This window comes from Magnolia sinica, chromosome 2 (genome assembly GCF_029962835.1).
Source record: "Magnolia sinica isolate HGM2019 chromosome 2, MsV1, whole genome shotgun sequence".
NCBI lineage: Eukaryota > Viridiplantae > Streptophyta > Magnoliopsida > Magnoliales > Magnoliaceae > Magnolia > Magnolia sinica.
This window is the reverse complement of record NC_080574.1, coordinates 36072184-36099058: the sequence shown is the minus strand read 5'-3', so window position 1 is coordinate 36099058 and position 26875 is coordinate 36072184. Positions and strand designations below refer to the sequence as shown.

General features: G+C 40.1%; 2 protein-coding genes across 2 annotated transcripts in view; one reads left to right on the top strand and one right to left on the bottom strand.

Annotated features, from left to right (window-relative positions):
• Positions 1-7182: 7182 nt before the first annotated feature.
• The window catches only part of LOC131236953 (ALA-interacting subunit 1-like), a 69127-nt gene continuing 49434 nt past the window's right edge, over positions 7183-26875 (bottom strand). Inside the window, exon 8 of the mRNA XM_058234522.1 lies at positions 7183-7593. Coding sequence (XP_058090505.1) covers positions 7533-7593 — 61 coding nt within the window. The 3' untranslated portion in view covers positions 7183-7532. The remainder of the gene's footprint in view (positions 7594-26875) is intronic.
• Positions 10153-13421, top strand: LOC131236952 (13S globulin seed storage protein 2-like). The gene is made up of 3 exons (XM_058234520.1): positions 10153-10625; positions 12168-12891; positions 13220-13421. Exons 1-3 carry the CDS (start codon positions 10430-10432, stop codon positions 13383-13385), a joined length of 1086 nt encoding a protein of 361 aa, XP_058090503.1. The 5' UTR covers positions 10153-10429; the 3' UTR covers positions 13386-13421.

Sequence of the window (26875 nt, the reverse complement as noted above, 5' to 3'; positions counted from 1 at the left end):
ATTGTGCTCACAAGATCCGCCATCGTGACTTGATGTGATTATCACTCCCTTTACCAAGTAGGCCAACAAACTTCACAGTCTCCACACCATGCACGATCACCTTAGAAAACGGATCCCGACCAAACCTCGCTCTGATACCAAATTGAAGAGTTGAACACGACAAGTAAATGTAATTATATTTATTACAAATACTTGTACACAACAAGGGTATGCTTTACAACACTAACAAACTATCACTCTTAAATGACAACTCTCACACACAAGGAAAAACTCTTTTTGAACTCTTAATACTTGGACACCTTGCTTTCACTCTTGAACTCACTCTTTGTTGTTTATGTGTGTACATAATGAGACACTTCCTATATTTATAGAGGGCTATGGAAGATTCTAGAATCAACACAACTCTAAAGAGTTATACAAGCTTTCAAATATCGTATAAGGTTCTATTATATTTCAGAACATTCTAAGAGAATTCGGAAGGTTCTAGCATAGTCCAGAACATTCTGGAAGAGTCAAGAAAACTCTATTAAACTCTAGCAGTTTTCGGAAGACTCCGGAATATTCAAGCGAGTTGGTGATGAAATTTAACATTCAATTCTTTCGCTCACCCTTCCAAACACTCAGGCAAGTTCAAAACAAAGTGACCAAACCACCAAATGTCAACTTGGGTGTGCTCCAAACTCTACCTTATTCAGTAATATTATTCAATCTTCATTGCTGTGAACGTGGTGTTCTTTTTTCTTTTTCTTTTTTTTTTGCAATGAAAAGGTTACTAATTCGATTCCAATGCTGCTCAATTGATTTCTACCTTTCAAATCAAAGCATTTATAGAGTCACATACAATGGATGATCATGTCTGAGATGCTAGCTGGCTTCTAATTTTATCAATACTAGAAAGGAAAAAATAAAAATAAAGACCATATTCAGCTCATTAGCTAGACCGATGTCTTTCTTTTCTTTCTTTCTTTTTTTTTCTTTTTTCTGAAGTGTACCTAATTCATTGTTTTGGCAACTTAGGCTTGAAAAAAGGAAAGAAGAAAGGGAAATTAAATAATAATAATAATAATAATAATAATAATAAGAGGCATCACAAGCATTCGGAAACATCAAACCTATCTAGGGATCATTGGAGCAATTGGATTTCATTCCAGGAAATTCAGTACAATTTGATTAATTTAGAACTACTGGCAAAAATCACGAACATGCTTAAAAACCAATCTTATTGTTTTCTTCCAAACATTTAGGGTCCATTTGAATTGGCCTCAGATTTTGGGGAGGAAGGGAAGAATTAGTTATTCTTTATTCATGTAAATAGTTGGGGTGGTTCTTGCCTTCTCTTTGTATAGTCCTTTGCCTTTTGGCATGTGTTTATAACATGTTGTCAGAAAAGCCTTTAATTTTCAGAGTTTTGGGTTGCATGACCGGTCGTGGGAGCAGCTCGACTAGTCGAGCATTACACGACTCAAAGTCCAGCGAGTTCAGTTTTTTGGTGTTCGGGGTGCTCGACCGGTCGAGGGGATGTCATGACCGGTCTAGGGGGTCCCTCGACTAGTCGTGGCTATCTTTTGACCAGTCGTGGTTACACAAATTCATTTTCGAATTTGATGCAGATTACGGATTTCTGTGCCACCTTTCGCAAGGGTGCGAAAGAGAAGTTGCCTAAACTATAAATAGGTGTCACTAGGGTTTTTCTATTGGATGGAAAATGATTCTAAAGCATTTTCAAGGGTTCTAGGGTTATCAAAGGGTGTAGCAAAGGTGGGATTCGAGACTATTCGAATCGGGTAAGTCCTCTCTCTTGTAATTTCAATTTCATAGTAGATCTCTATTGCTTTGTGCCATGGTTTTTTTCCACAAGGGTTTTCCATGTTAAAACTTTGTGTTCTTTTTTGATTGCTTGTTATTATTGAATTATTATCCTAGATCTATATCTGTGTGATTCCGCAGACCAAATCCCCAACAAGTGGTATCAGAGCGATCGTTGCGGCACAGATCTAAATCTGCAGAATTAGTAATAATGGGAAACGGCAAGTTTGAAATTGAGAAGTACTCAGGCAAAAATAATTTTAAGTTATAAAAGATTAAGATGGTTAGCCTGTTAATAAAGCAAGGCGAGATTAAGGCTCTTGAGGAGTGAAAATCTACCATGAAAGATGATGAATGGGAAAACCTTGATAGTAATGTTTTAGCCTCTATATCCGTTTATGTCTCACGGATAAGGTTCTCTATAATGTTTTGAGGGAGAAAACTGCGGGTAGTTTGTGGGCGAAGTTTGAGAACATCTATGCAAAGAAGTCCTCTGAAAATCGCCTACACTTGAAGCTACAGTTTTATACCTTCAAGATGGCAGAGGGTGGAGATCTAAAAGCCCATATCAGCAACTTTAATAAATTGATGTGCAAATTGCTGGATATGGAGGAAGTGGTCAAAGATGAGGAACAGGCATGTATATTGTTGAATTCTCTTCCTGCATCATATGAGTCTTTCAGGGACACGATGTGCAGCGCAAATAAAACCCTAAGTATTGACACCGTTATCTCATCCCTTCAAGGGAAGGCTATGAGAAAGTTAAACGGCAACATGGGAGCATCTTCTTATGCACTGATTACAAGGGGCAGAGATTCTGAGCGAAGTACAGGATCCTCAAGGCTTAGATCCAAAGCCAAGGGCAAGGGCAAAGGAAAATTAAAGTGTTAGAATTGTGGGTTATCTGGACACATGAAGAAGGATTGTGGAAATCCTAAAACTAATAAAGAAAATTCAGTGGCTTCTTCTAAGGAGGCCAATGTGGTCACATCTGATGAAGAATCAAGTGGTGGTGATGTTCTGTCTGTTTCCATGATTGGTCACTTACACGACAATCATAAAGACAAGTGGATACTTGACATAGGAGCATCTTATCACATGACTCCTCATAGGAGTTGGTTTACCAGTTACAAGAAATGCGATGGTGGATAGGTTTTTATGGGCAATGACAATGCTTGTAATGTTGTGGCTATTGGCACGGTGAGCATCAAGATGTTTGATAGGATGGAGCGTACCTTGACTGACGTCAGGCACGTTCCTGATATGAAGAAAAGTCTGATTTTTCTTGGTGCACTCGAGGCTATAAGGTGCAAGTTCACCAGTATTGATGGTGTCCTTAAAGTTTCAAAAGGGGCACTCGTGTTATGAGAGCACAGAGGTACGAAAACCTTTATAGGCTGATTGGGAGCACTTCAGCAGGTGGAGCGGCAGCGGCTATTGTAAACTCCACGTCTCTACGTATGTGGCATGTTCCTAGGCCACATGAGCGAGCGAGGCATGAAGGTACTTTCTGATCGATGTTTGCTTCCAGTTTTTAAAAATTCTGACTTAAATATATGTGAGCATTGTATATATGGTAAACAATCTAAACTGTTTTTTAAATCTGGAAAACATGTTTATAAGGGAGTGCTTGATTATGTGCACTCTGACGTATGGGGGCCATCGCCAGAAGTTTCCATTAGGGGGTCATCATGGTTTGTTTCATTCATTGACGACTACTCTAGGAAAGTTTGAGTTTACTTCATGAACCGTAAATCCGAAGTTTTCACCATATTCAAGCAATGGAAGACAATGGTGGAAAAATAGTCAGGGCGGAAAATAAAGGTTTTAAGGACTGACAATGGTGTAGAATTTACTTCCACTGAGTTTAATGATTATTGAAAGGACAAAGGGATCATCAGGCACAACACAGTGCGCCACACTCCCGAGCAAAACAGTATGGCTGAGCGAATGAATCGGACTCTCCTAGAGAGGGCCAGATGCATGTTAAGTAATGCTGCGTTGGGCAAGGACCTATGGACTGAGGCTGTTAACACGGCTTGTTATTTGGTGAACTATTCTCTTTTAACGGCAATTGAATGTAAAATCCCAGAGGAAGTATGGAGTGGTCAAAAACTCGACTACTCAGATCTACGCATATTTGGTTGTGAGGTTTACTCTCATATACCGTCAGTTGAGAGAGATAAGCTAGACCATAGGGCCAAAAAGTATATCTTTGTTGACTATGGTATTGGTGTGAAAGGTTACAGGTTATTCGACAAAGTCACACGCAAGGTCATCACTAGTCATGACGTCAGATTCGATGAAAGCTCCCTATTTCGTAAGAATGATCATAAGGAGCAAGAGGAACCAGAAAAGGTGATCGTAGATGTTCAGATTGACACAGATGATAGTCAGGCGGAGACAGATGCAAAGACAGAGGTACAGGATCAGGTGGAGCAACCACCTGTGAGAAGGAATCCACCGCGTGATCGCAAGTTCCTAGCAAGATATAGGGATGACTCCAATATTGCATATGCCCTCATTACAGATGAGGGGGACCCGTCTACTATTCAGGAGGTTCTTGATGAGCCTGATACAGAAAAGTGGAAGGTGGCTATGGACGATGAGATGGACTCGTTGTACAAAAATCACACATGGGAGTTGGTGGAGCTTCCTGTGGGCCGAAAAGCGATCGGATGCAAGTGGTTATTCAAAAGGAAATAGGATAGATACAAAGCAAGGTTGGTAGCGAAGGGTTATACTCAGAGAGAAGGAATCGATTTCACAGAGATATTCGCGTCGGTGGTTAAGCAGGTATCTATTAGATTCGTGTTAGCACTGGTTACCCAATACGATCTCGAGCTAGAACAGATGGATGTGAAGACCGCATTCTTGCATGGGAAATTAGAAGAGCATATCTATATGAAGCAACCAAAGAGCTACGAAGTTAAAGGGGAAGAGAAAAAGGTTTGCAGGTTAATGAAGTCGTTGTACAGCCTGAAACAGTCGCCTAGGCAATGGTATAAAAAATTTAATTCTTTTATGGTGAGTCAGAAATTTACTCGGAGTGAATACGATCACTGTGTCTATTACAAGACACTGAGTGATGGACAATTCATCATCCTAGTATTGTATGTTGATGATATGTTGATTGTCTGTTATGATATGTCTGAAATCAATATACTGAAGACTCAGTTATCATGGACATTCAAAATGAAAGATCTGGAGGCTACAAAGAGGGTTCTCGGCATAGATATTTATAGAGACAGGAAGAGGAGCAGGTTTTGGTTATCACAAGTAGAATACCTTGAAAAGGTATTGATTAAGTATGGGATAGATCAGGCAAAGCCAGTGAGCGTTCCCCATGTCGCTTACTTCAAGCTTTCTTCAGAACAATGTCCTAAATCAAATGAGGAAAAGTAGATTATATCTCATGTGCCCTATTCGAATGCAGTTGGCAGTTTAATGTATGTCATGGTCTATACGAGATCGGATATTTCACAGGTAGTCAGTGTTGTGAGCAGAACATGTCAAACCTCGGCAAGCAACATTGGGAGGCAGTGAAATGGCTACTTCGATATATTCGAGATACGAAAGACTACGTCTTAACTTTTGAAAAAACAGGGACAAAGTTAGTTGGGTATGTGGATTTCGACTACGCAGACAGTATAGATTCCAGAAAGTCTACTTTAGGATACTCGTTTGTACTAGCGGGTGGAGCAATCAATTGGATGTCGAAGCTTCAGTTCGTGGTGGCTCTTTCCACGATCGAAGCAGAACATATGGCAGTGACGGAAGCGTTTAAAGAAGGTGTTTGGCTCGAGGCATGATAAATCAGTTGGGACTTCAGCAGGAGGCCGTGCCGGTTAACTGTGATAGCGAGAGCGCTATAATTCTGTTTATCACTCACGTACTAAACACATTGATGTTCGTCACCAATTTATCCGACAGGTGCTTGAGGAATGAGGCGTCATACTGAAAAAGATTCACACCAGCGTAAATACAGCAGACATGCTCACCAAGGCCATTCCTATAGAGAAGTTTAAGTTCTATGTAACTTCTCTAGGCTTGGCGATTGCGTAAAAGAAGGACGGAGTGTGCACGAGAAGCGTTGATTGAAGCTATGATGCAATATGGAAATAAGAGAAGAGGTCAAGGAGCTACATGGCTGAAGATAGAAGACTTGGTGGAGATTGTTGTCAGAAAAGCCTTCAATTTTCATAGTTTTGGGTTGCACGACCGGTCAGCGGCTCGACTAGTCGAGCATTACATGACTCAAAGTCTAGTGAGCTCAGTTTTTTAGTGTCCGAGATGCTCGACCGGTTGAGGGGATGTCACGACCGGTCTAGGGGGTCCCTCAACCAGTCGTGGCTATCCTTCAACCAGTCGTAGTTACGCAGATTCATTTTCGAATTTGATGCGGACTACGGATTTCTGTGTCTCCTTTCGCAAGGGTGTAAAAGAAAAGTTGCCTAAACTATAAATAGGTGTCACTAGGATTTTTTTAATGGATGGAAAATAATTCTAAAGCATTCTAAAGGGTTCTAGGGTTATCAAAGGGTGTAGCAAGGGTGGGATTTGAGGCTATTCGAATCAAGCAAGTCCTCTCTCTTGTAATTTCTATCTCATAATGGATCTCTATCGCTTTGTACCATGGTTTTTTCCCGCAAGGGTTTTCCACGTTAAAACTTTGTGTTCTTCTGTGATTGCTTGTTACTATTGAATTTCTATCCTAGATCTAGATCTATGTGATTCCGCAGACCAAATCCCCAACATAACATACCTTTGTTACCTTTTAAAAGAAAAAAGATAGTTTACAAGGCTGCTTTCTCAGTCAACTCGGCAAAAGCCAATCAGATTGCTTATTGTTAAGTTAGCGATTTAATCACCTATTTTGTCAAGCAGGGAAATGAAACAAGCGTTTCCAAAGTGCATCCAAACGCACAAGTGTATCCAAATGCACAAGATCAATTGCCATTTGGATCAAAATGGCCTTTCAAAGGATGCATCCAAACGGGCCCTTAACCTGTGTTTGTATCCACAATTGAAATGGAAGCCAAATAATATTAGTTCAATTGGGAGGAAATTGCCAGATTCAAGTGTTGATAACAAAGTAGCCTCAAATTGCAGTTCATTCTTTTCAAGTCAAACTTGAAACATAATTCCAATTTCGAGACCATAACCCTTGAGATAAAAGCTAAGGTAATTATGATTTGGTCATTAATTTCGCTCTATGAACTGATTATTGGGTTGTTAGTCTTACAAGAAGACAAATGAACGCTAGAACAGGCTATTGAAGATAAGTACAAAACCTTAATAGTGCAGCCCTGTTTCTATAATTAGGTTGCAAAATAGTGCCAAAAGCATACTACGTCTAAAACAAACAAACAAAAATGAGGGTGCAAATACCAGTGCTATATGTGATTTCCCCACTAAAACTGTCAGACGCAAGCATTGGCAACCAAATATTGCCAGATACGCAATAACGCTTTACATTTCGTTATACCCTTGAAAGGAAGACCAGATGAAGAGAATTCAAATATCCCCAACACTCTATTCTATGGTTTCAACCCTCCTACAAACTCTTAAAGCTTCAAACTCAAATTGGTAACCACAAATAGGTACATGCATTAAGTTGATTTGATGTCTTGTGCGAAGGAACCTTAGTCCAAGCAGAAGCAAGCACAGCTACATGCCAAGTACCGGTGCCTGAAGAACAGCAGTAGTGGTGAGTAGCATCGGTCCTAATTCATATGTCCGGCAGGATCACTATTCCATGACAAGAAGGATGGATCTCCAAGAGGCCTGCAGAATAGCCATCTTAAGCTCAATTGATGTAAATATACTAAATGGGAAGTGGTAAAAGAGCAACATAGTGGAATTCCACTTCATTTCTTTTCTTTGGTAGATTGCACTTAAGATGAAGCGGGGATGTGGCTCCAGAGTGTCTAGTGATGGCTGGATCCCCGTGAAAACTTGGGGGGTGTTTGGATGGAGGAAAACTAAAACATGGATGCAGAAAAGTAACCTGGAGTCCTTGAGAAATGAAAAACCATGTATTCTAATCTTCCTTTCATTGTTTGTTTTGGATTCTACATAAATTAACCTCATACATCTTTTCTCAGAGAATATCCCACCTCCAACTTAGAGATCATATCCGATATATCCAAAGATTATGCTGATGGAGCCAGGCTCAATGATAGATTCAGACAAAGATCCATATACAAATAAGATCTTCTAGCATATCCCATGAATCCCATAAGATACGCAATCTCAACACTACCTCACCTATAAGTATCTTCACTGCAATTGAAGGGAGGTAGGCGGCTTAAGCTTTTTTTCAACCCAAGTCTACCTACCTGGCGTAGGTATTATAGGGTCCGTAGCCGCTATTTGCACTCCTGTGTATTATCTTTACCGGTTCATAGGTGGACTGGCTTCTGTAATCAATCACATCCGTCCATCAAATTTTGGCGATAAGAACATCTATGCACCGTCCATCAAATTTTGGCGATAAGAACATCTATGCACCGTCCATCAAATTTTGGGGATAAGAACATTTATGAACCGTCCAAAAGTCAACACATATCCCTCGTCAAGCACGGCACAACAACAAATCAATGCAACTTTCGTCCTACGATGGATCCGTCAGTGGAAAACACGACTCGCACATTTGAAAAACGTTTAGATCCCAACAAGAAGTGATAGAAGAGAATTCCCCCCTTCCAGCTGCCTCTTTTCTTCCCTATTTAAACCAGCAATTCTCCCTCCCAACTCTCACATCCATTCCTCTCCTTCTCTCCCAGCCAACGTACGCCAGGTCAGCTCTCTCTCTCTCTCTCTCTCTCTCTCTCTCTCTCTCTCTCTCTCTCCCCCCTATGGGATTGCTAGTTACATTCTCCAGATTGCCCAAGTGCAAGCCATGCCCAGAAAATCAGGACCACTTTCGGGCTTTGTTCTGGTTGTGTGGCTCATCTCCTATTGTCCGCCTGATTTTGGACCATGGCCCATGTATTGTGATTTGGGAGGCCTAGCAGATGAAAAGTCTTTATCTTCTGCACGTGTGACACGTGTCAGATGGGATGTCCCGTATTGTAATTAATTTGGGAGGCCTAGCGGATGAGAAGTCTTTATCTTCTACACGTGTGACACGTGTCAGATGTGATGTCCCGTGCAATAAGTACATGCAAACTATTGCGTAGCTAACGTGAGATGGCCCGAGAGGCTTTGCAACACGTATCTTTACATACCACATGAATGAATCCGGGATGTTTGTCAGGTGTGGTCCACACTCTGTACCGAAAAATAAAACTGGACCACTCATTGGCTAGGCGACCATTGGTCCATTACTTGAATGTAGACAGATGGTTTTTCTTCTTCTTCTTCTTTTTTTTTTTTTTTTATGCCCCTTAATTGTCTCCTGGTAGGCCACTGATGGAAGTATTAGGATCTTTCAAGCCGGGAGATTTTTTGTGGCATTTGTGGTCCATGTGAGATCAATGGCCTGGATTAAAAAAACAGTGGTACCAGCGTAAAGGCTCATTAAAAATGAAGTTTTAATGAGGCTAAGAACTTAGAGAGCTAGCTTTGGTAAGCCGACACACCTGTGTGTGGCAGCTCGTGCATGGCATACAGGTGTTAGAGTATTTCAAACGATACTAGTGTGAGCTTTGAGGTTGGTTTGAGAGATTTCTTTGTTATTGCTATTGTTTATTCTTCTCGTGTAAAAGTTGAAGATTACACCGAAAATGGCCAATGAAAAAGCACGGCTTTTAAAGGTATTTTGAGAAACATTGAAACTACAATCTAGCCCACGCACATGAATAAGCATGGTCAGGAGATGAGCTGGCTGAAAAACCAATTAACCGAGCACATATCCTGCCTACTCTTTCTACACAAGTGAGATTGGAGGATTGCTTTAATATTTCTCTAAAAGCTAAGGGGATATAAACCTTTAAGAGTCACTTGCTTGGTAGTTTCCTATTGCATTGATATTTCTCTCAAAGGTACCGATATGAGCTATTTGGTTACTGGTTTCGTATTGCTTTTCATATTTCTTTTCTTGACCATTAAAGACGACTGGAGAGAAACCTTTAAGAGATACTGCGATGTTGGCATAGCATTTTTTAGGAAGTGCTCACGTGATGCGGCACCCCATAAAATGCATAAGGCCCATTAATGCCCAAAAATTAGGCCGGTCTGTGAGTCAGGTAGGCATACTAAGGGAAACATTTGAGAGAGATGCACACCATTGATTTTTACAAGACCCACCGTGATGTTTATGTGAAATCCACACCAATCATCAGATGTGTCATTACACTTTAGGCCTGGAGCCCAAAAACCAAGCTGATACATGGTTCAGGTGAGACACACCAAGGGAAATAGTTGGGAGAGAAACATCCACCCTTGGTTTGACATGCAAAACTCCTTAAACCGAACGTGTTAGGATAGTCCGGTTGTATGGACCTGCAAGCAGTAATTCGTGATAGGGTGCACCAAATGAACAATTTAGATCTCATGATGCAAGTGGACCTAGTCAAACTCAAAAGAAAACAAAAGCAGAACAACGTATCATGACTAACATTTGCTTCATTTACAGTGTCATCCAGAGGCGAGTGAAATAGAAATAGAAGAGAAGGCCATGGAAGTAGATCTATCTCCCAAATCACCTCAAAAGTACTATGGTAGTGATGGTGGATCCTATTACGTCTGGCTAAGTTCGGATCTCCCCATGCTCAGCGAGGCCAAAGTTGGCGCTGGAAAGCTTATTTTAGAACCACGTGGTCTAGCTCTGCCCCACTATGCTGATTCGGCTAAGATTGGCTTCGTCTTGCAAGGTAAATGGCAATTTGGTTTTTTTTTTTTTTTTTATTATTTATTTTTTACATTTTTTGTTGATTACGTTGTTTTAGTATTATAGGAAGCATCTACTTGCTACTCTTCCTTCAAATCGTAGAGCAATTTGGTGTATTGTTCTAATGGCTTGTTTGGTTTTTCAATTAAAACAGTAAATAATTATAAATGGATAATGATTATTTACTCTTGAAATTATTTTATTTGGTGAGACAATATATATTTTATTATACTGATGATTTTGCTATATTACCTATTTCATTTAGAATTATTGAAAAATAGTAATTTTATAGTATAAAAATGTAATGATTATATATATAATTTACTTTACCTCCTGTTATAAGTGTATTTGTCTCTCGATTAATGAGTCATAATTCTTTTTTTTTAAAAATAAACATCTAAAAATGATAATAATGGCCCATCTTCTTTACATTTTATAGGAAATTGGAAAACCAAGCAGACTTTGATGACGCATAGGGTTTTACTTTCATACGTTCACTGATGCCTTTTAAGATAGATTTAAGGAGAGTTATTTGATATTCTGGCAAAGTATAATGCTTGATATATAGTAATTCAAATTAGACCAGCTAAATTTTGAAACCAAGCTTCAAAATGTCAATCCCATAACCTAGTTCATGAGCAATCCTAACATCTGATTTGTGGACACTCGTATACTGAAATAGGAAACATTGGATATATAATTTTCATCTTTAACCACTTAATACTGTCCATAATTAGATAGATAGCCAAATAAATCTAAGCTTTGTTTAATAGGAACATTTGATAATTTCCATCTTTAACCGCTTAATATTGTCCATACTCAGATAGATAGTCAAATAAATTTAATTTAAGTTTTGTTTCATAATACATCTGCTCAGGACTCATAATTTGTATAAGCTTAATTTGAATTACTAGTACACCTTGCATGCAATTTCTAAGTAATTGAAAAGTTCCTGCGTATCATCATCACACATTGCCAGAGTATCAAAATTTTTTACTTGAATGATCATATGTGCCTGGAAACCTGCTTCAGTCTATACATAGGTTTCTTAAGTTAATGTTATCTGTTGCAACGAAGAATTAGAATATGAATGAAAGTGAAAGCGGGCATACTAATGAGATAAGCTGATGATGGGGATTAAAGTTATTTATTTTATAATAATGATGATTATGTCAAATTAATTCAAATGTCCCATGTAGCGTCAGCGAGTTTCTTCAAGAAAAGAAAAGGAAAAAAAAAATTAAATTAAATTAAATTAAAGAGAAGAAGTTCTTCAAGAAATCTACCTTCTTTTGAGTACTTCATTTGATTTTCTACAATTTAACAGAAAACCCAAATTACCCTCAAATCATCAAGTGACTTTTAAATTTTTTTTAACGTTAGAAGCATGATCATCTAGAGACTTGGTTAGGAATTGGGCTACATGCCTGTTGTCTTCCCCATCTCTTCGTTCTTCTCCTTCTATTTTATACTTAAAATCTTTCCTTGTACCAGTGAATATTAATCTTATAGACATGCCTTGCAGGTACTGCGACAGTTGGCATTGTGTCGCCGGAAGGTCCAAAAGAAAAGGTGGTGAAACTTAAGCAAGGCGACGCGATACCACTGAATCTTGGAGTGGTGTCATGGTGGTACAACGATGGAGACTCTGAATTCGTCATCGTATTCTTGGGTGAAACTAAAAAGGCTTACACTGCAGGCGTGTTTACTTACTTCTTTCTAACAGGAACAAACAACATCTTCAACGGTTTCTCGAATGAGTTTCTCAGTAAGACTTGGGATTTAGATGAAGAAAGTGTGAACAAGCTCATGAAAAGCCAAACTGGCCAAATAATTGTCAAGATTAAGGAAAGGATGCACATCCCAAAACCTTGTGACAAGGACGCTCAAGGGATTGTTTTTAACTTCAATACCGCACCGTACGATGTGGATGTTAAGAACGGCGGGCGGGCCGTCTCACTGACCTGTTCAAATTTGCCTTTGTTGGGTGAGATTGGGCTGAGCGCCAACCTTGTGAAGCTTGATGCTGATGCAGCATGCTCAGTAGGGTATTTGCCCGATTCTGCAGTTCAGATGATCTACATTGTTAGTGGGAGTGGGCGTGTTGAGATCACTGGAATCAATGGTGCTCGCGCTTTGGAAGCGAAGGCCACAGCGGGCAGCTTGTTCGTTGTGCCGAGGTTCTTTGGGGTATCAAAGATTGCAGATGGTGAAGGGTTGGAATGGTTTTCTGTCATCACTAGTCCACTGTGAGTGTTCCTTCTCCCCTTGCATATTCTTTCTTTCCTACCCTAGCCACAGGTTCCAATGTGGGTATGTGATCTGGGCTTTTCATCAGGTGGGCCATGCTATGCATGTGTTGTGCCCCAAAAACAAGCTTGATCTGGTTTTTAAAAAAAATAAATGGGCCACATGTATGAATCAAATATGACCATTGGCTTGTACTATGGCCCACCTCATGAATGGACCCGTTTGGTTTTTGGGCACCCCCATCCATGGCCTGAACCAACAGTTCATGAATGGTCCAGATATTGTGAATTATGATGGTTGATTGTCTTTATCCTTGTGTTTGGTCAGGCCTGTGTTCAGCCATTTTGGTGGGAAGACATCACTGCTCAGAGCTCTATCACCATCACTTTTGGAAGCAGCTTTCAATGTAGATCCTCATCTTGTGAAGCTTTTGAGGTCTGATGGGAGTAATAATGTCATTTTCGTCCCTCCACGCCAAACTAACCTCATCTAGCTTGCTAATCCTTTCTTATGCTTTTATGTGTGTGTGTGTGTGTGTGACACTTCTTTATGCACTCATGTTATTAGAGTGGGCAACCTATATGTGTATGTTTGACGTATACATGTGTATCTGCAATTGGAATGGTCAGACTATGTAAGAGACTTTGCATGTATGTTATTCGAGTGGAAAGACGGTGAGATTTATTATTTGGAAGTCAGGAATTCTCTCTTTTTCTATCCTTTTCTTCTTCTTTCATTCTCTCTCACGAGAAATGTTTACCTGAAACGATTGCATGTGAACTTTTTCTCCGTGCAAAAGGTAGAATGCACTGTAAAGTCCATTTGGGCAGAATAGACAAACCCATTGATCAGTGGCTCATACCCGTACGGTCTGTTCCCATTCATAATTTTGACCCTGTAACCTACCAGATGAGTGAACCACAGTTCTATCCTCTCCTATTTTTGTGGTGCGTCCTGGGTTTTACAAATGGGAAAGAAAGCTTTGTATGAGAAGGTTCACGTATAAGCTGTAAGTGAATTTCTTCTTGTGTGAGGAACACGGATTAACAGAAGAGGGCCTCACAACCATCTAACTTATAAGTTAAAAAGACAAGAAGAGGGAGAAAGAAACTGACACGCAGGGATGGATGTGATGAGGTTGATCACCATCTTTCTCGAGGATAACTATTCCGAATCCATGGAGCTTCTCTGGACTCCTCACAAAAATTCCACAAATCCACAAAGGATGAAAGTAGAAATAATTTTTAATAATTTGAAGAAAATTGATTTATGATTTTTTAAAAAATAAAATAAAAAATTTACAATCCTTTAAATAGTGAACTCAAACCTAAGACGGAGTTTCAAACTCATACTCCAACTCAAACTCCCTAAAACCATTACTTACTATTTATATATGGTCATGATTCCTACTAGACGTCATGGTCCGTACGTGTAGCCACACGACCTCTCCGAAAAATATATTCATTACATGTGTTACATCGAGGGTCTTCTTACATGGGATAAAGTGTGTCATCTTTGTAAAATAATCTACAACTATGAATACTGAATCCATGTCATGCCGTGTTCATGGGAGACCAAGCACGAAGTCCATAGATAAATCCTCCCAAGAGCCGTCAGGCATAGGTAATGGGGTATAGAGGTTCATATTCTGAGATTGCCCCTTGGAGGTCTGACAAACATGAAAGCGTTACACTGTTTTACCCACGTCACATACCAATTGCGGTCAGTAATACCAATCCTTAACAAGAGCCCGCATCTTGTCTCGCCCAAGGTGTCCATTGAGGCCACCTCCATGTAGCTCTTGAATAATCTACTCATTCAGAGAACTTTAGGGAATGCATAGTCGATTCCATTTGAAAAGAAAATCGTCTTGCATATGTAAGTCACTAGAATGACCCTCTAGGCACATCATCCCATGCATATCCATGAAGTCTTCATCCTCGACATGCAGCTCCTTGAGACAGTCAAAGTCGACCACCTCATTACTCATTGTAACAAGTAGTGATGTATAATGGCTAGGTGTATCAGTCACCTTATTTTGTTACCCTAACTTATGCTTCAGAACAAACATAAATTCCTATAAAAATACAAGCCATCTAGCATGCACATGATTTACGTTAGCCTGACTATTAACAAACTTTAAGGCTTGATGGTTAATGTAGAGAACAAACTCTCTCTGAATTAGATAATGTCACCAATGTCATAGCGCTTGAATAACTGCGTATAGCTCAAGCTCATACGTCGACCACTTCTTTCCGGCTTCATAGAGCTTCTCGTTGTAAAAGGCTATTAGCATGCCTTCCTATGATAAAACTCTTTCAATTCCAACATATGAGGCATCACATTGAACCTCAAACAGTTTGTCGAAAATGAAAAGAACCAAGACCGGTGTTGTGGACAATCGATTCTTGATTTCAGCAAAGCTCTTGTCAATCTCCTCGGCCCACTAAAACAGACCATTTTTCATAGAATCTGTAATGGGTACGACTATAGTGATGAAATTCCGCACAAATCGATGATAGAAGGTCGTCAACTCATGAAAACTCTTCACTTCATAAATGTTCGTCAGGATAAACCATTCCCTGATGGCTCGCACGTTTTCATTGTTTACAAGGATACCCGTGGACGTCACAACAAACCCTAAGAGCAACAGGATGCCAGTTAAAAAATTGCACTTCTTCAAGTTAAGATGCAACTTGTTAACTGTCAGGACCTGTAGCACCTGCCTGAGATGTTCTATGTGCTCCATCTCACCCTGGCTATATATCACGATGTCATCAAAATATACTAACACAAATTGGCTAATGAATGGCTTCAGTACTTGATTCATCATACACATAAAAGTGTTTGGTGTATTCAATAGACCAAAGGGCATGACCAACCACTCATATAACCATTCTTTGGTCTTGAATATCATTTTTTACTCATCACCGGGCCGGATATGAATCTGATGGTACCCGCTCCTCAAATCTAGTTTGAGAACACCTCGATACATTCTAGCATATCGAGCATGTCATCCAACTGCGGTATTAGGAATTGATATTTAATAGTAATCTTATTAATTGTTCGATTGTCGACACACATGCGCCAACTTAAATATTTCTTAAGTGTTAACAATGCAGCTGGCATGACACATGGGCTCACGCTCTCTCTCAAAAGACCCTTACAGATCAATTCCTCTACCTGCCCCCTGAAGTATCTCACACTCTTTCGGACTCATCCAATATTGAGGGAGGTTGGGCAAGCTAGCCCCAAGGATGAGGTCATATGGTGTTAAACTTGGAAGGATGTTTAAGGGTTCTGATTCATCGCGCTTTGCCACCACGGCGTACACTCCGCTGGTTTCCTTTGATTCCTTTATGAAACCCAAAATGGTCATAATGGAGCTCCTCTCCACTTTAAAAACTTTGGAGTGATTCTCTGTTGTCATAGGGGCAAGGATCATCTTTCAACCATCCTTGACGAAGATAAAAATATTTTCTCATCCTCAGTGGGTCGTATCATGCTCTAATTGTCATGGTTGACCAAGTAACATATGACATGCTTACATGTTGATAACGTCACAAAGTATTTGATCCTTATAATTCCTACCAATTGAAAATGAGATAGTGTATTCTTCAGTTACCTTGGTCTCGTTCACCTTTTTTATCCAGCCAATCGAGTAAATAGAAGGATGCTTTGTCGTAGATAGCTGCAACTTGTCCACCATCACCTTCAAGACGATGTTCTTGTTACTACCATTATCTATTATTACATCACAAATCTTGTTGTTGGCGGTACACCGCATACGAAATATATTATGCCACTTCAGGTGCACCTCCTTCCTTAGAGTGTACAATAGTTTCCTTACGACCAAGGACTCACCGTAATTCTCGGCTAACCATTCTTCATCACTTCAGTAAGTTGTTCATCTTCATCAAATCCAGGGCCTTCTTTCGCAGCATCACCTTCACTGCCCCCTTCATTAATGGTTAAGAGGGTTGTGGGACATTGAGGGTATGTATTTAATAAGTGGCCCAGTTGGCCACAGCGGTAACAATTGTTCAACCTTACCTAACCATAAGGATTTAGGATCCTACCCAGACCCGCTGTTGTGGGTGCCACACATTAAAGCCTAAATGAACTATTCCCCGTGTCACAGTTTGTGGTTGCAAAAGTTTAAGGATGTCCTCCTACTAGTTCATTTCTTATGGCTAGTGTTGAATCCTATGTAAGACTCATCATGGGGGGTTGAGTCGAAGAATATAGTCGAGTAGAGACTCTTGAAAGTTGTGTTTTCACCCTATCTGCCAACTGAACCACTTTTATCCACGGTCCCATTCGGGTGCATCTGAACTTGTTCCTTAATAATTGGTAGTAACTCGCTTATGAATCGCACTACCTTCTATGTTTCGATTTCCGACAGATCATTCTGCGTTGCCAACCGTTGAAATTCTTTAGCGTAATCTGTGACAATTCATTTTCTCTATTAACAATTTTGGTATTGCTAGAAAATATCTACTCGTAATCACTAGAGAGGAATCGTGATCGAAGAAGGCGTTTCATGGGCACCTTGTTTTATCGAACACACGAGAGTTGTAATTGCTCCCACCATACAAAAGCAATGGATTTTAATTTGAATGCTTCTAATTTCACCTTTTTATGTTCTGGCATGTCCATGTAATCAAAATATTATTTCACTTCGGCTAACCAGTCGAAGAAATCTTTTTAGCATAATAGGCCATTAAAACTGAGAAGTTCGGTCTTACCTCAATAGTCTCTTTCAGCATGATCTGGTCGATTGCCTCCATTTACCGATCGTCGATCAAAGCCTCCATTAATGTCTTCGTCGCTAGAGCTCAACTCACCTAGGGTAGCTCTACGATTCACCTCTGAAAGTGTTATACGAAAATTAGGGTTGTATCATACAGTGTGACCTCAGGAAATTGAGTATCGCCTTGGGCTCGAGGTAGAATCAACGTACATATGCAATATGGTCGACGGTTCCCTACAACCCTTGCATGGTCAACTGACTCTCAGTGTGGAGAGCTTCCATTCTTCCCAATTAATAATGAATCCATATATCACTGTCCACAGGATTTTGGTCCATGCCAATGTTAGTTGCCGTTAGCCCGAGGAAAGTCCTCTCTCCGATACCAATTGACACAAGGAAGGACATGATGAGGTCGATTACTGTCTACCTAAGGGATAACTACTTCGAACCCACAAAGTTTCTCTAGACTCCTCACAGAGATTTCTCAAATCCACAAGGAATGAAAATATAAATAATTTTTAATAATTCGAAATAAATTGATTGATGATATATATATATATATATATATGTATGTATATATATATATATATATATATATATATATATATATATATATATATATATATATATATATATATATATGTATGTATATATTTACAATCCTTTAAATAGTGAACTCAAACCAAGGACGAACTCAAACTAAGGACAGAGTTTTAAACTCAAACTCCCTAAAAACATGACTTACTATAAATAGTAAACTTATTATTTATAGACGATCATGATTCCTAGACCTCATGGTTTTTGGCCAAATATAGTTAGTGTCTAATTTAGCCTAACCACATTATTCTCCTAATTTTTCTAAGCCCTTTCCATGTTGGGCATGACTCATTTAAAACTCAAAGGATCAAAAGTTGTGATTGAATTAAAAGTTATTATTTATAGTAAAAACGGACATAAAATGGACTTTCGACCATCAATTTGATAAAATATTGCAAATCTAGCGTGGGAAACCAAAAATATCTGGGTTGGTTGGCTAAAGTAGTTTCTCCTATCCCAAAATAATATATGATATGTCGAATAATTCATTCTAGTTTGCGAGATACAATTTAACTGATACCTGTACGTTATCTGAAACCAAGTAGAACTAGAACTAGACTAAGATGCGATCTAAACAAAATAGAATTTAAGAAATAATTGTGGAAGAATTATCTAAGACTTTAAGGAATTCAGAGAAAGCAAGCTAGGGATTCAGAGGATCCACTTGTAGAGATCAGGGAGATTTTATGCCTGAATCAATGAGTATGGAATTCAAACTGAACTTATTTGATCTGATTTTCAAGAGATGAAAGGTATATGAATTAGAATGGATTCCATCATCTAACCATGCCCAAGAGACAAAGCAAACAATAGGATTAAACTAATTACCAACCAACCAACAATGTATGAGGATCAGGAAAGGTACTGTCATCCTACCATGCCCATGGGACAATGATGAACAACAGGGCTTCCTGAAAATATAAAACTGGAAAAAAAAATATTCAAGGCTATTGCAGATCCATTGTAATTTCAGTCACAACAGATCATTAAAGACACGAAACATTCCTTTAATTAACTAAAAGCAACATCAGTTCAGTTTAAACCAAAAGAAGGCATAAGTAAAGACTCCCATCACTTTACAAGCTTCACCTCTTAGCCCTAGCTAAGGAGTTTAGCCACACATGAAAGGGGCTAAAACAAACAAATAAACAAGAGGAAAAGAAGAAAGAAAATACAGCATAAAGCTTAAAGTTAAGAGAGAGAAACTTCTCTTTCTTTTCCGTTCCAGCTTCAAGCTCCCGTCTTCACGTTTCTCTTTCTTCCCTCTCCAAAACGTCTTCTCGTTGTTTCTTTCTTCCTGCTCCACGTTCGGCAGCCACCTCACCGTTTCCACGTACAGCAGCAGCAACTAACTTTTTCTCTCTCAGCCGTGCATAGCAGAAACCACAGAAAAACAAACTCCGTTTCTCTTCCTTCAATGCTAAAAACCAGCCTGCTCCTCCACTCCTCAAAACCGATCCCCCCCCTTATAGGCAGGTGCGTATGGCCGTGGAGAGGCTGAGTCTGAGAAGGAATAGGCTGCGGAGGGTGAATTTACGCAAGGTTGGAGCGTAGGGGCGTTTTGCAGCCAAGAAAACGGAAGGGAAAACTTCCACTTCCATCCCATTCTTTCCAAGTAGATGACGTCCCTTGGGAGATCTCTGGACGAGATACACGATGGATGGTTTGGATCAAGCCTCTGATCAACTGTGGTGGGCCAGAACCGCACGGAAAACCCGGGTTTTTCGGACGCAAAAACAGAGTAGCGTCATCTGACGCTGTGACAATGGCGGAGCCCACTTCACTGTTTTTCTGGGAAATCCAATCCGTCCGTTGGATTCAGGACGAAAAACTGTTAAGGGATGGTTTTGGTTAGATTTCAGTGTGGCCCACTTGCTGGTTCAGTCCACCGTCCATCTTCCGTTCGATCTTTTTTTTACATGTGTGTGCATGATGGGACGAATAGGACATCTAGGTGAGGGTTACGCCCCACCTATTGGTCGATTGGACGGTCCAGATTATCATAATACCCGATGGGTGGGGCCCACAATCAACGCCCGGAAACAACGTCGAAGACGCTGTTGCGTCTTTGATATTCTTGCGGAATTCATCGGTCAGCGCAATGCTGACCGATATGAATTCATGTGGTGCGCGACGGTACCTGTCCAAGCTGTGCACATGCACTGCTTGTGTGGGTCCTATGGTGATGTATACCAGAGATCCGATCCATCCAATCGTTGCTCCATCTTATCTTAACCGTGGGGACCAAATTTGAAGTGTATCCTGGTAGCAGGCGGGCCCCATATAATGATTAAATGAGCTGATCTGTCCGTTGGGCTACTTCCACAGTGATCCAGGAGCTGAAATTTTACGTGTACGGTTCATTTATGGTCCTCAAGCCACATATGGAGTTTCGAACTGATCAGATGGTGGGAACCTTATGATCTTGCATTCTGGACACTTTTCAGGCCACTTGAGCTTCAATTTCTCGATTTTCTTGGATCCTTGACGTGCAAATCTGTCGATCTTGGTCTCCTAGGGTCCGTTCCTTGCCTTGGTGCTCCTGGAGCGTCGAATCCATGCATTTACCACCCTTTTTCAGTCCATGCTTGTAAATACATTCTGCATCACAAACACAATTAAATCAACCATTAAACGGTATTATGTTTGTAAATCCATGTACTAAATGGGTCTGATATGCAATATTTGACCCTCAACACAATCCCAAAATAATATATGATATGTCGAATAATTCATTCTAGTTTGCGAGATACAATTGTTTTGAGGTTTTGACGGTCCTGATCACTTCCACCTCTAATCGGGCCTTCTCTAGTCCATCTTGGTCATGAAAATGTCTGTGACCCACTCTACATCTGAAACACACCTGCAGACCCTTGCTAATGAGTCGGGCATGGGCTAGACTTTGAATTTTCTTTTAGAAATGGTCGGGTTTAGGCTATCTCGGGACCTATTTATTACGCCAATTACCACAATAATGTAATATATATATATATATATATATATATATATAATTTTATTTTATTTTTTTCAAGAAATTTTGTTATATCATTAATAAGCGATCTTTACAACCCTTCGGGCAAGTTCCCACAAAAAACAAAGGAACCATGCCTATCATAAACTGACCGACCTTATAGACGGACCCCCACCCAAGGGATAGGACCCGATGGGCTATACAAACCCCTGAACACCCTGGCAAGGACCCGCAAAAAAACTAGACACGGAGAATACCCAGCCCCACCCGATCGAGTACCAAACTGCCTCTAATCCTCCTTGGTAACTCCGAAGAAGAGCGGTAAAAAGAATTGGCGCAACCTTCGGAAGCCATCCTGGCTAGCGCATCAGCCACAGAGTTGCCTTCATGGAAAATGTGCATAAAGGAGAGGTTTAGGCCACGGCTAATCCGATTAATGGCTCCCAGTCTGTACCAAATATTCCAAGGGCAATGAGTCGTGAGATTTGCTGCTGCTTCGACCACAACTTTAGAATCTGATTCTACAATGATGTTGGAAAAGCCCAATTTACTGCACAGCGTTATACCATCCAACATAGCCTGAGCCTCTGCACTCGTGTTAGAACTAATGCCATAGTACCTATTAAATGCGAAGATGACCCTGCCTTAGTGGTCTCTGAGCACCCCTCCACCGCCGCTCTCGCTCGGATTCCCACGAGACGAACCATCTACATTAAGTTTTACCCAACCATGAATCGGTTTAATCCAAGAAATTATCCGAGGAGCCACTGGAGGATTTCCGCTACATTTGCCCAACTGGAGGGCTTGAATGGAAATGGAGTCGTTAAAAGATGGGAATTTGCTATCGGCCAAGGGGTCACCAATTTCCTTCAGCCATCTGGACACTCGAGTGATAACCGAGTTACTGGACATACTAGTCCCTTCAAAATGAGAAGCGTTTCGGCTAAGCCATAGCTCCCAGGAGATAAGAGCTGGAGCGAAGCCCAATAGCCGTTTGAGACGAGAGGATGGAGATGCCCTCGAAGTCCAAAGAAGGATCTTCTACTGGATAGACTGATCGCGAATAAGAGGGACATGAAAAATTCTGTGAAAATGCTCCCAAACCCTGGTAGCAATGATCCCCTGACAGAAGAGGTGGTCTAGGCTTTCTATTACATGAGAAGGAGGGAGTGTGAGAACCTGCGGAGTGCTTGGAGCAGGTTGGCCAGCAGGGTGGGAATGCCTCCGCTACTGACGGAAATTAGCCATATCTTCTGCGATTAGAGATGCTTCAGTATCCCAGGAAGGGACCGCTGCAGCATCAGACTGAGAGACCGAAGTGCAAGCAGGATCAAAGAGCCGAGCACCAGACTGCTGCGATCCCTGAACAACGGCAGCTGTAGGGAGAGGTTGCTGCTGCTAAACCCCATGACTGTGGGGAGATTGAACATCCTGCTCGTTCTGAGGACAAACGTGGCTACTGCCCGCCACCGAGCCATCGATTCCAGAGCAACAATCGCACCTAGATACAAAACTGATACCTGATTTCTGCACAGCCCTATCAACTGGGATCGCTGCATGCATGATCTTCCATAGGAAAATACTGATTTTTGGGGGGAGGTTGTCATTCCAGGCCCACCTCGTCCAGAGCGCCCTCTGCCTCTGAATCCAGATGCCATGTCAGGCTGATTTTAACGAAAACCTGCCTGATGAAGTCAGATCCCAGGCCAAAACATCCTCCCTATCAGATAAGGGGACAGGGTTCTCCAATAGAGACTGAAAGGTGGGCGCAGGTAGGATTTGTTGGATGATTTACCAGTTGTTAGTTGCATCTTGAGCATAAATATCTTTCACCATTACCTCCCTGAGGTGGGGAGGGATTGGGCCTATCACAGCTGCAGACAAAAAACCTTCGCCGGACCAGTTTTGAGACCAAAAATTGAGACGCCCTTCCCCAATAAACCATTTTGACTGAGAAAGCACAAAGGAAAGGGACATAGAGATGTCTTTCTAGGCTATTGAGACGGCAGCAGAGTTGGAGTGGGAAGGATGAATGAGCTTGTTTGAGTGTTTCGCCATCAGAAGTCTCGCCCAAAGTGACCTTCCTTTTAGGAAAATTCTGCCCAATTTAATCCGGCAAGCTTGCATCACATCAATCATACTCCTGATTCCAAGACCATCCTCAGACAAAGGGGCACATATCTTTGCCCAGGATACCCAATGTCTTTTCTTTTTGCCGTCAACGCTCCCCCAGAAAAAATTGGCGAAGCTAGATTCAAGAATTCTGCACGTAGCTCTGGGGATGTTAACCACTGACAGGATGTGAATTAGAATGCACGATAAGACGTGCTTAATCAGAATCAATCTGGCTGCAGGATTGAGATATCTTGATGTCCAGCCCTCCATTTTTCCCAGAACCTTCTGAACAAGCGGCATCAACAAAGGGGCTCGGACTTTGCCCTTAGAGAGAGGAATCCCGAGGTAAGTGCATGGGAGCGAGGCTTGTTTGAAACCTGTAATCGCTTTAATTCTCCTAGCTTTGAGAGGCGACGCAGTCCTGGGTAGAATAAAGGAGGTTTTGCTTGTATTAACCAGCTGGCCCGACGCCTGTTCGTACTCCTTGATAAAAAAGAGAAGAGATCGGATTGTCGCTAGTCTGGCGTTCAAAAACAAAATCGCATCATCTGTAAAAAAATAAATGGGTTAGCATGGGACAGTTGAGGTGGAGCTTAAAAAGGGGTGGCAAGCTCCTAAAAGGAACAAGTTTCGAGTTCGATGACTAAGGACTTCAACTGCGAGGATGAACAAGGACGAAGATAGCGGGTCTCCTTGACGTAAGCCTCTAGATGAGGGAAAAAAACCAAAAGCCATGCCATTAATAAGAATCGAGAACCAGCTCCCCGTCCAGCATCGCTGGACTCGGTGAATCCACCCTTAGTGAAAACCGAACTTCTAGAGTACCTCGAATAGAAAATTCCACTCAACCCGATCGTAAGCCTTTTCCATGTCCAATTTGAGAATCATGTTTCCTCCAAAAACTTTGCGGTCCAAATCATGAGTTGCTTCCCTCGCAATAGAGATGTTTTCCGCAATAAATCTACCCTTTACAGACGCCCATTATTCTTCAGAAATGATGGAGGGAAGGATGAGGGCTAAACGATTGGCCACTACCTTGGAGAATATCTTTGAAATTCCATTACACAAGCTAATATATATATATATATATATATATATATATATATATATTATGGTTCACTACCACCAAACAAAATACAACAATTGTTAATATAATGCTGATATATTAAAGGATAGGTAAGGGAAATTATTGTACTTTTTTCATGGTGTTACTTAGAAATCTTAAATCTAAACAGTTATATCATTATATTTTGGTGATAATTTAATATTAAAATAATAGAGAATACCATAGTTATAATTTTAGTGTAAATAAACTAAATATATGAATTGGCAATCAAATGTAAATGTTGTCATTAGACAAGCAGAATAACTTGTAATCATTATACATTTTCATTACATCATAGTGATAATTAATCAAATAGAGATGCCTTTAGAGCCTATTTGAAATGTAAGATTAAGTGGAATATGAATTTGCATTTGGTCTAATGTAAATTTCATCTGGCATTTGGAAGAGATGGGAGGAATTGGATTCGTCCAGTGACACAAGGAGGGATGTGATGAGGTCGATCACTATCTTTCGCAGGAGATACCTACTCCGAATCCACGAAGCTTTCAGGACTCCTTATAGAGCTTCCTCGAATCCAGGAGGGATAAAAGTAGAAATAAGTTCTAATAAATTCAAAATAAATTGATTGATGATATATAATTAAAAAATTAAAAATTAAAAAATAAATTAAAATTTAAAAAAAAAAATTTATTTGCAATCCTTTAAATAATGAGTTCAAACCTAGGACTCAAACTCCAACTCAAATACCCTAAAAACATGACTTACTATAAATAGTAAACTTAGTATTTATAGACAATCTCCATTCCTACTAGACTTCATGGTTTTCAGCCAAAAATAGTAAGTGTCCAATTTGGCCCAACCATGTTATTCTACTAACTTTTCTAAGCCATTTTTCATATTGGGCACGACTTCTAGGTATTAAATGATCAAAAGTTATACTCCAATTAAAACTTACTATTCATGGTAAAAACAAAATAAAACGGGACTTTTGACCATCGATCTGATGGAATCTCTCAAATCCGGTGTGGGCAACCCGGCATAGCATAGTTGGTTGGCTAAAGTAACTTTTCCTACTCCAAAATCATATATGATATGTTAAAAAACCCATCCCAGTTTGCGAGATAGGGTTGTTATAAGGTTTTGACGGTCCAGATCATTTCCGCCTCCGATCGGGCTGGTCCATCTTTGTCGTGAAAGTGTCTACGCCCCACTCTACATCATCCAGAGTCATATCATCCGGGTACGGTGGGACTTGGTGGATTTTGAAATCCACCACATCTATGGGCCCCACATTGATGTGTGCATTTTATTGATGTCATTCATCCATATTTGCCCTTTACATGTAACAATCAGAGTTGCATATGCATTAGGGAGACAGCCATCAGCTGTGAAATCCAATCCATTGATTCTATGGTTCATCAAATATAGGTTTCACTTAATACAATATTTTTCCAAAGAAAAATTTAATCCTCACTTTTTAGCTCATGACCTAAAATGAGATGGTGAATCGGATGTAAAGTAAGGTGGGATCCAAATTTTATAGACGCTGGTGCCATTTCAGGCATTTATGTGTGGTTTTCAAGGCATAATTATACATGTATTTTCCTCCCATTCAAACTCTTAAAAATCATTATTATTTATTTATTCTTCAAATGGAGAAACCTTTCTCAGTACTTATTGTTGGGTAATGTGTTACTTTAGTATAACATCTTAGCTGAGGGTACAATGCTCTGAAAAGTTGGCAAACCCATTGATCAGTGGACCACACTGTAATTTTATCCTCTTGTGATTTTTGTGGTGCGGTCTGGGTTTTACAAGTGGTAAAGAAAACATTGTATGTGAAGGTTCACACATATGTGAATCCCTTTTTACTAGAGAGGATCTGGGATCCATTCTCAAAAGAGGGCTCCACGTAACCTGCTGTAGAGTCACAGTTACATTCATCCACACAACTGTCTAACTTAAGAAGTTAAAAATAAAAAATATAAAAATATATATATAAAAAAAAAAAAGACTGCCAGTCTTGTGATCAATGGGGTGAGCATGGGCAACACTTTGGATTTTCTTTTAAAAATAAGTAGGGCGTAGGCTATCTTAAAGCTTATTTATTTCACTAATTACTAAGCTATGTAGTGATGGTTGTTATCTAAAAGTAACAGTAGCAATTGTTATACATTATAGGGTTGTTAATGTCATAACAACTGTTATGGAAAAAATAATCGGTAAAGCCATTACAAATTCCATAATATATAGCTCATTATACTTCCCATAAAAATTGTAATAGTCTATGACAAGGCTTATATAAGTTTTTAAAGTTTTTATCAATTAAAAAAGAAACGGAAAAACAAAAAGAGACTAATTACCATTATAGCGCATATCTAAAGGTAACATAGTGCCCGTTACAAACACTATTCCATTAAGAATACCTTGCCAATTACTTAAATGATATAAAAGAAACATATTGCAATAAATATTTTACCA

Coding starts and splice junctions, on each gene's coding strand:
- LOC131236952 (XM_058234520.1), top strand. CDS start 10,430: ATGGAAGTAGATCTATCTCCCAAATCACCTCAAAAGTACTATGGTAGT. Junction 10,626..12,167: donor GATTGGCTTCGTCTTGCAAG/GTAAATGGCAAT, acceptor CATGCCTTGCAG/GTACTGCGACAGTTGGCATT. Junction 12,892..13,219: donor TCTGTCATCACTAGTCCACT/GTGAGTGTTCCT, acceptor GTGTTTGGTCAG/GCCTGTGTTCAGCCATTTTG.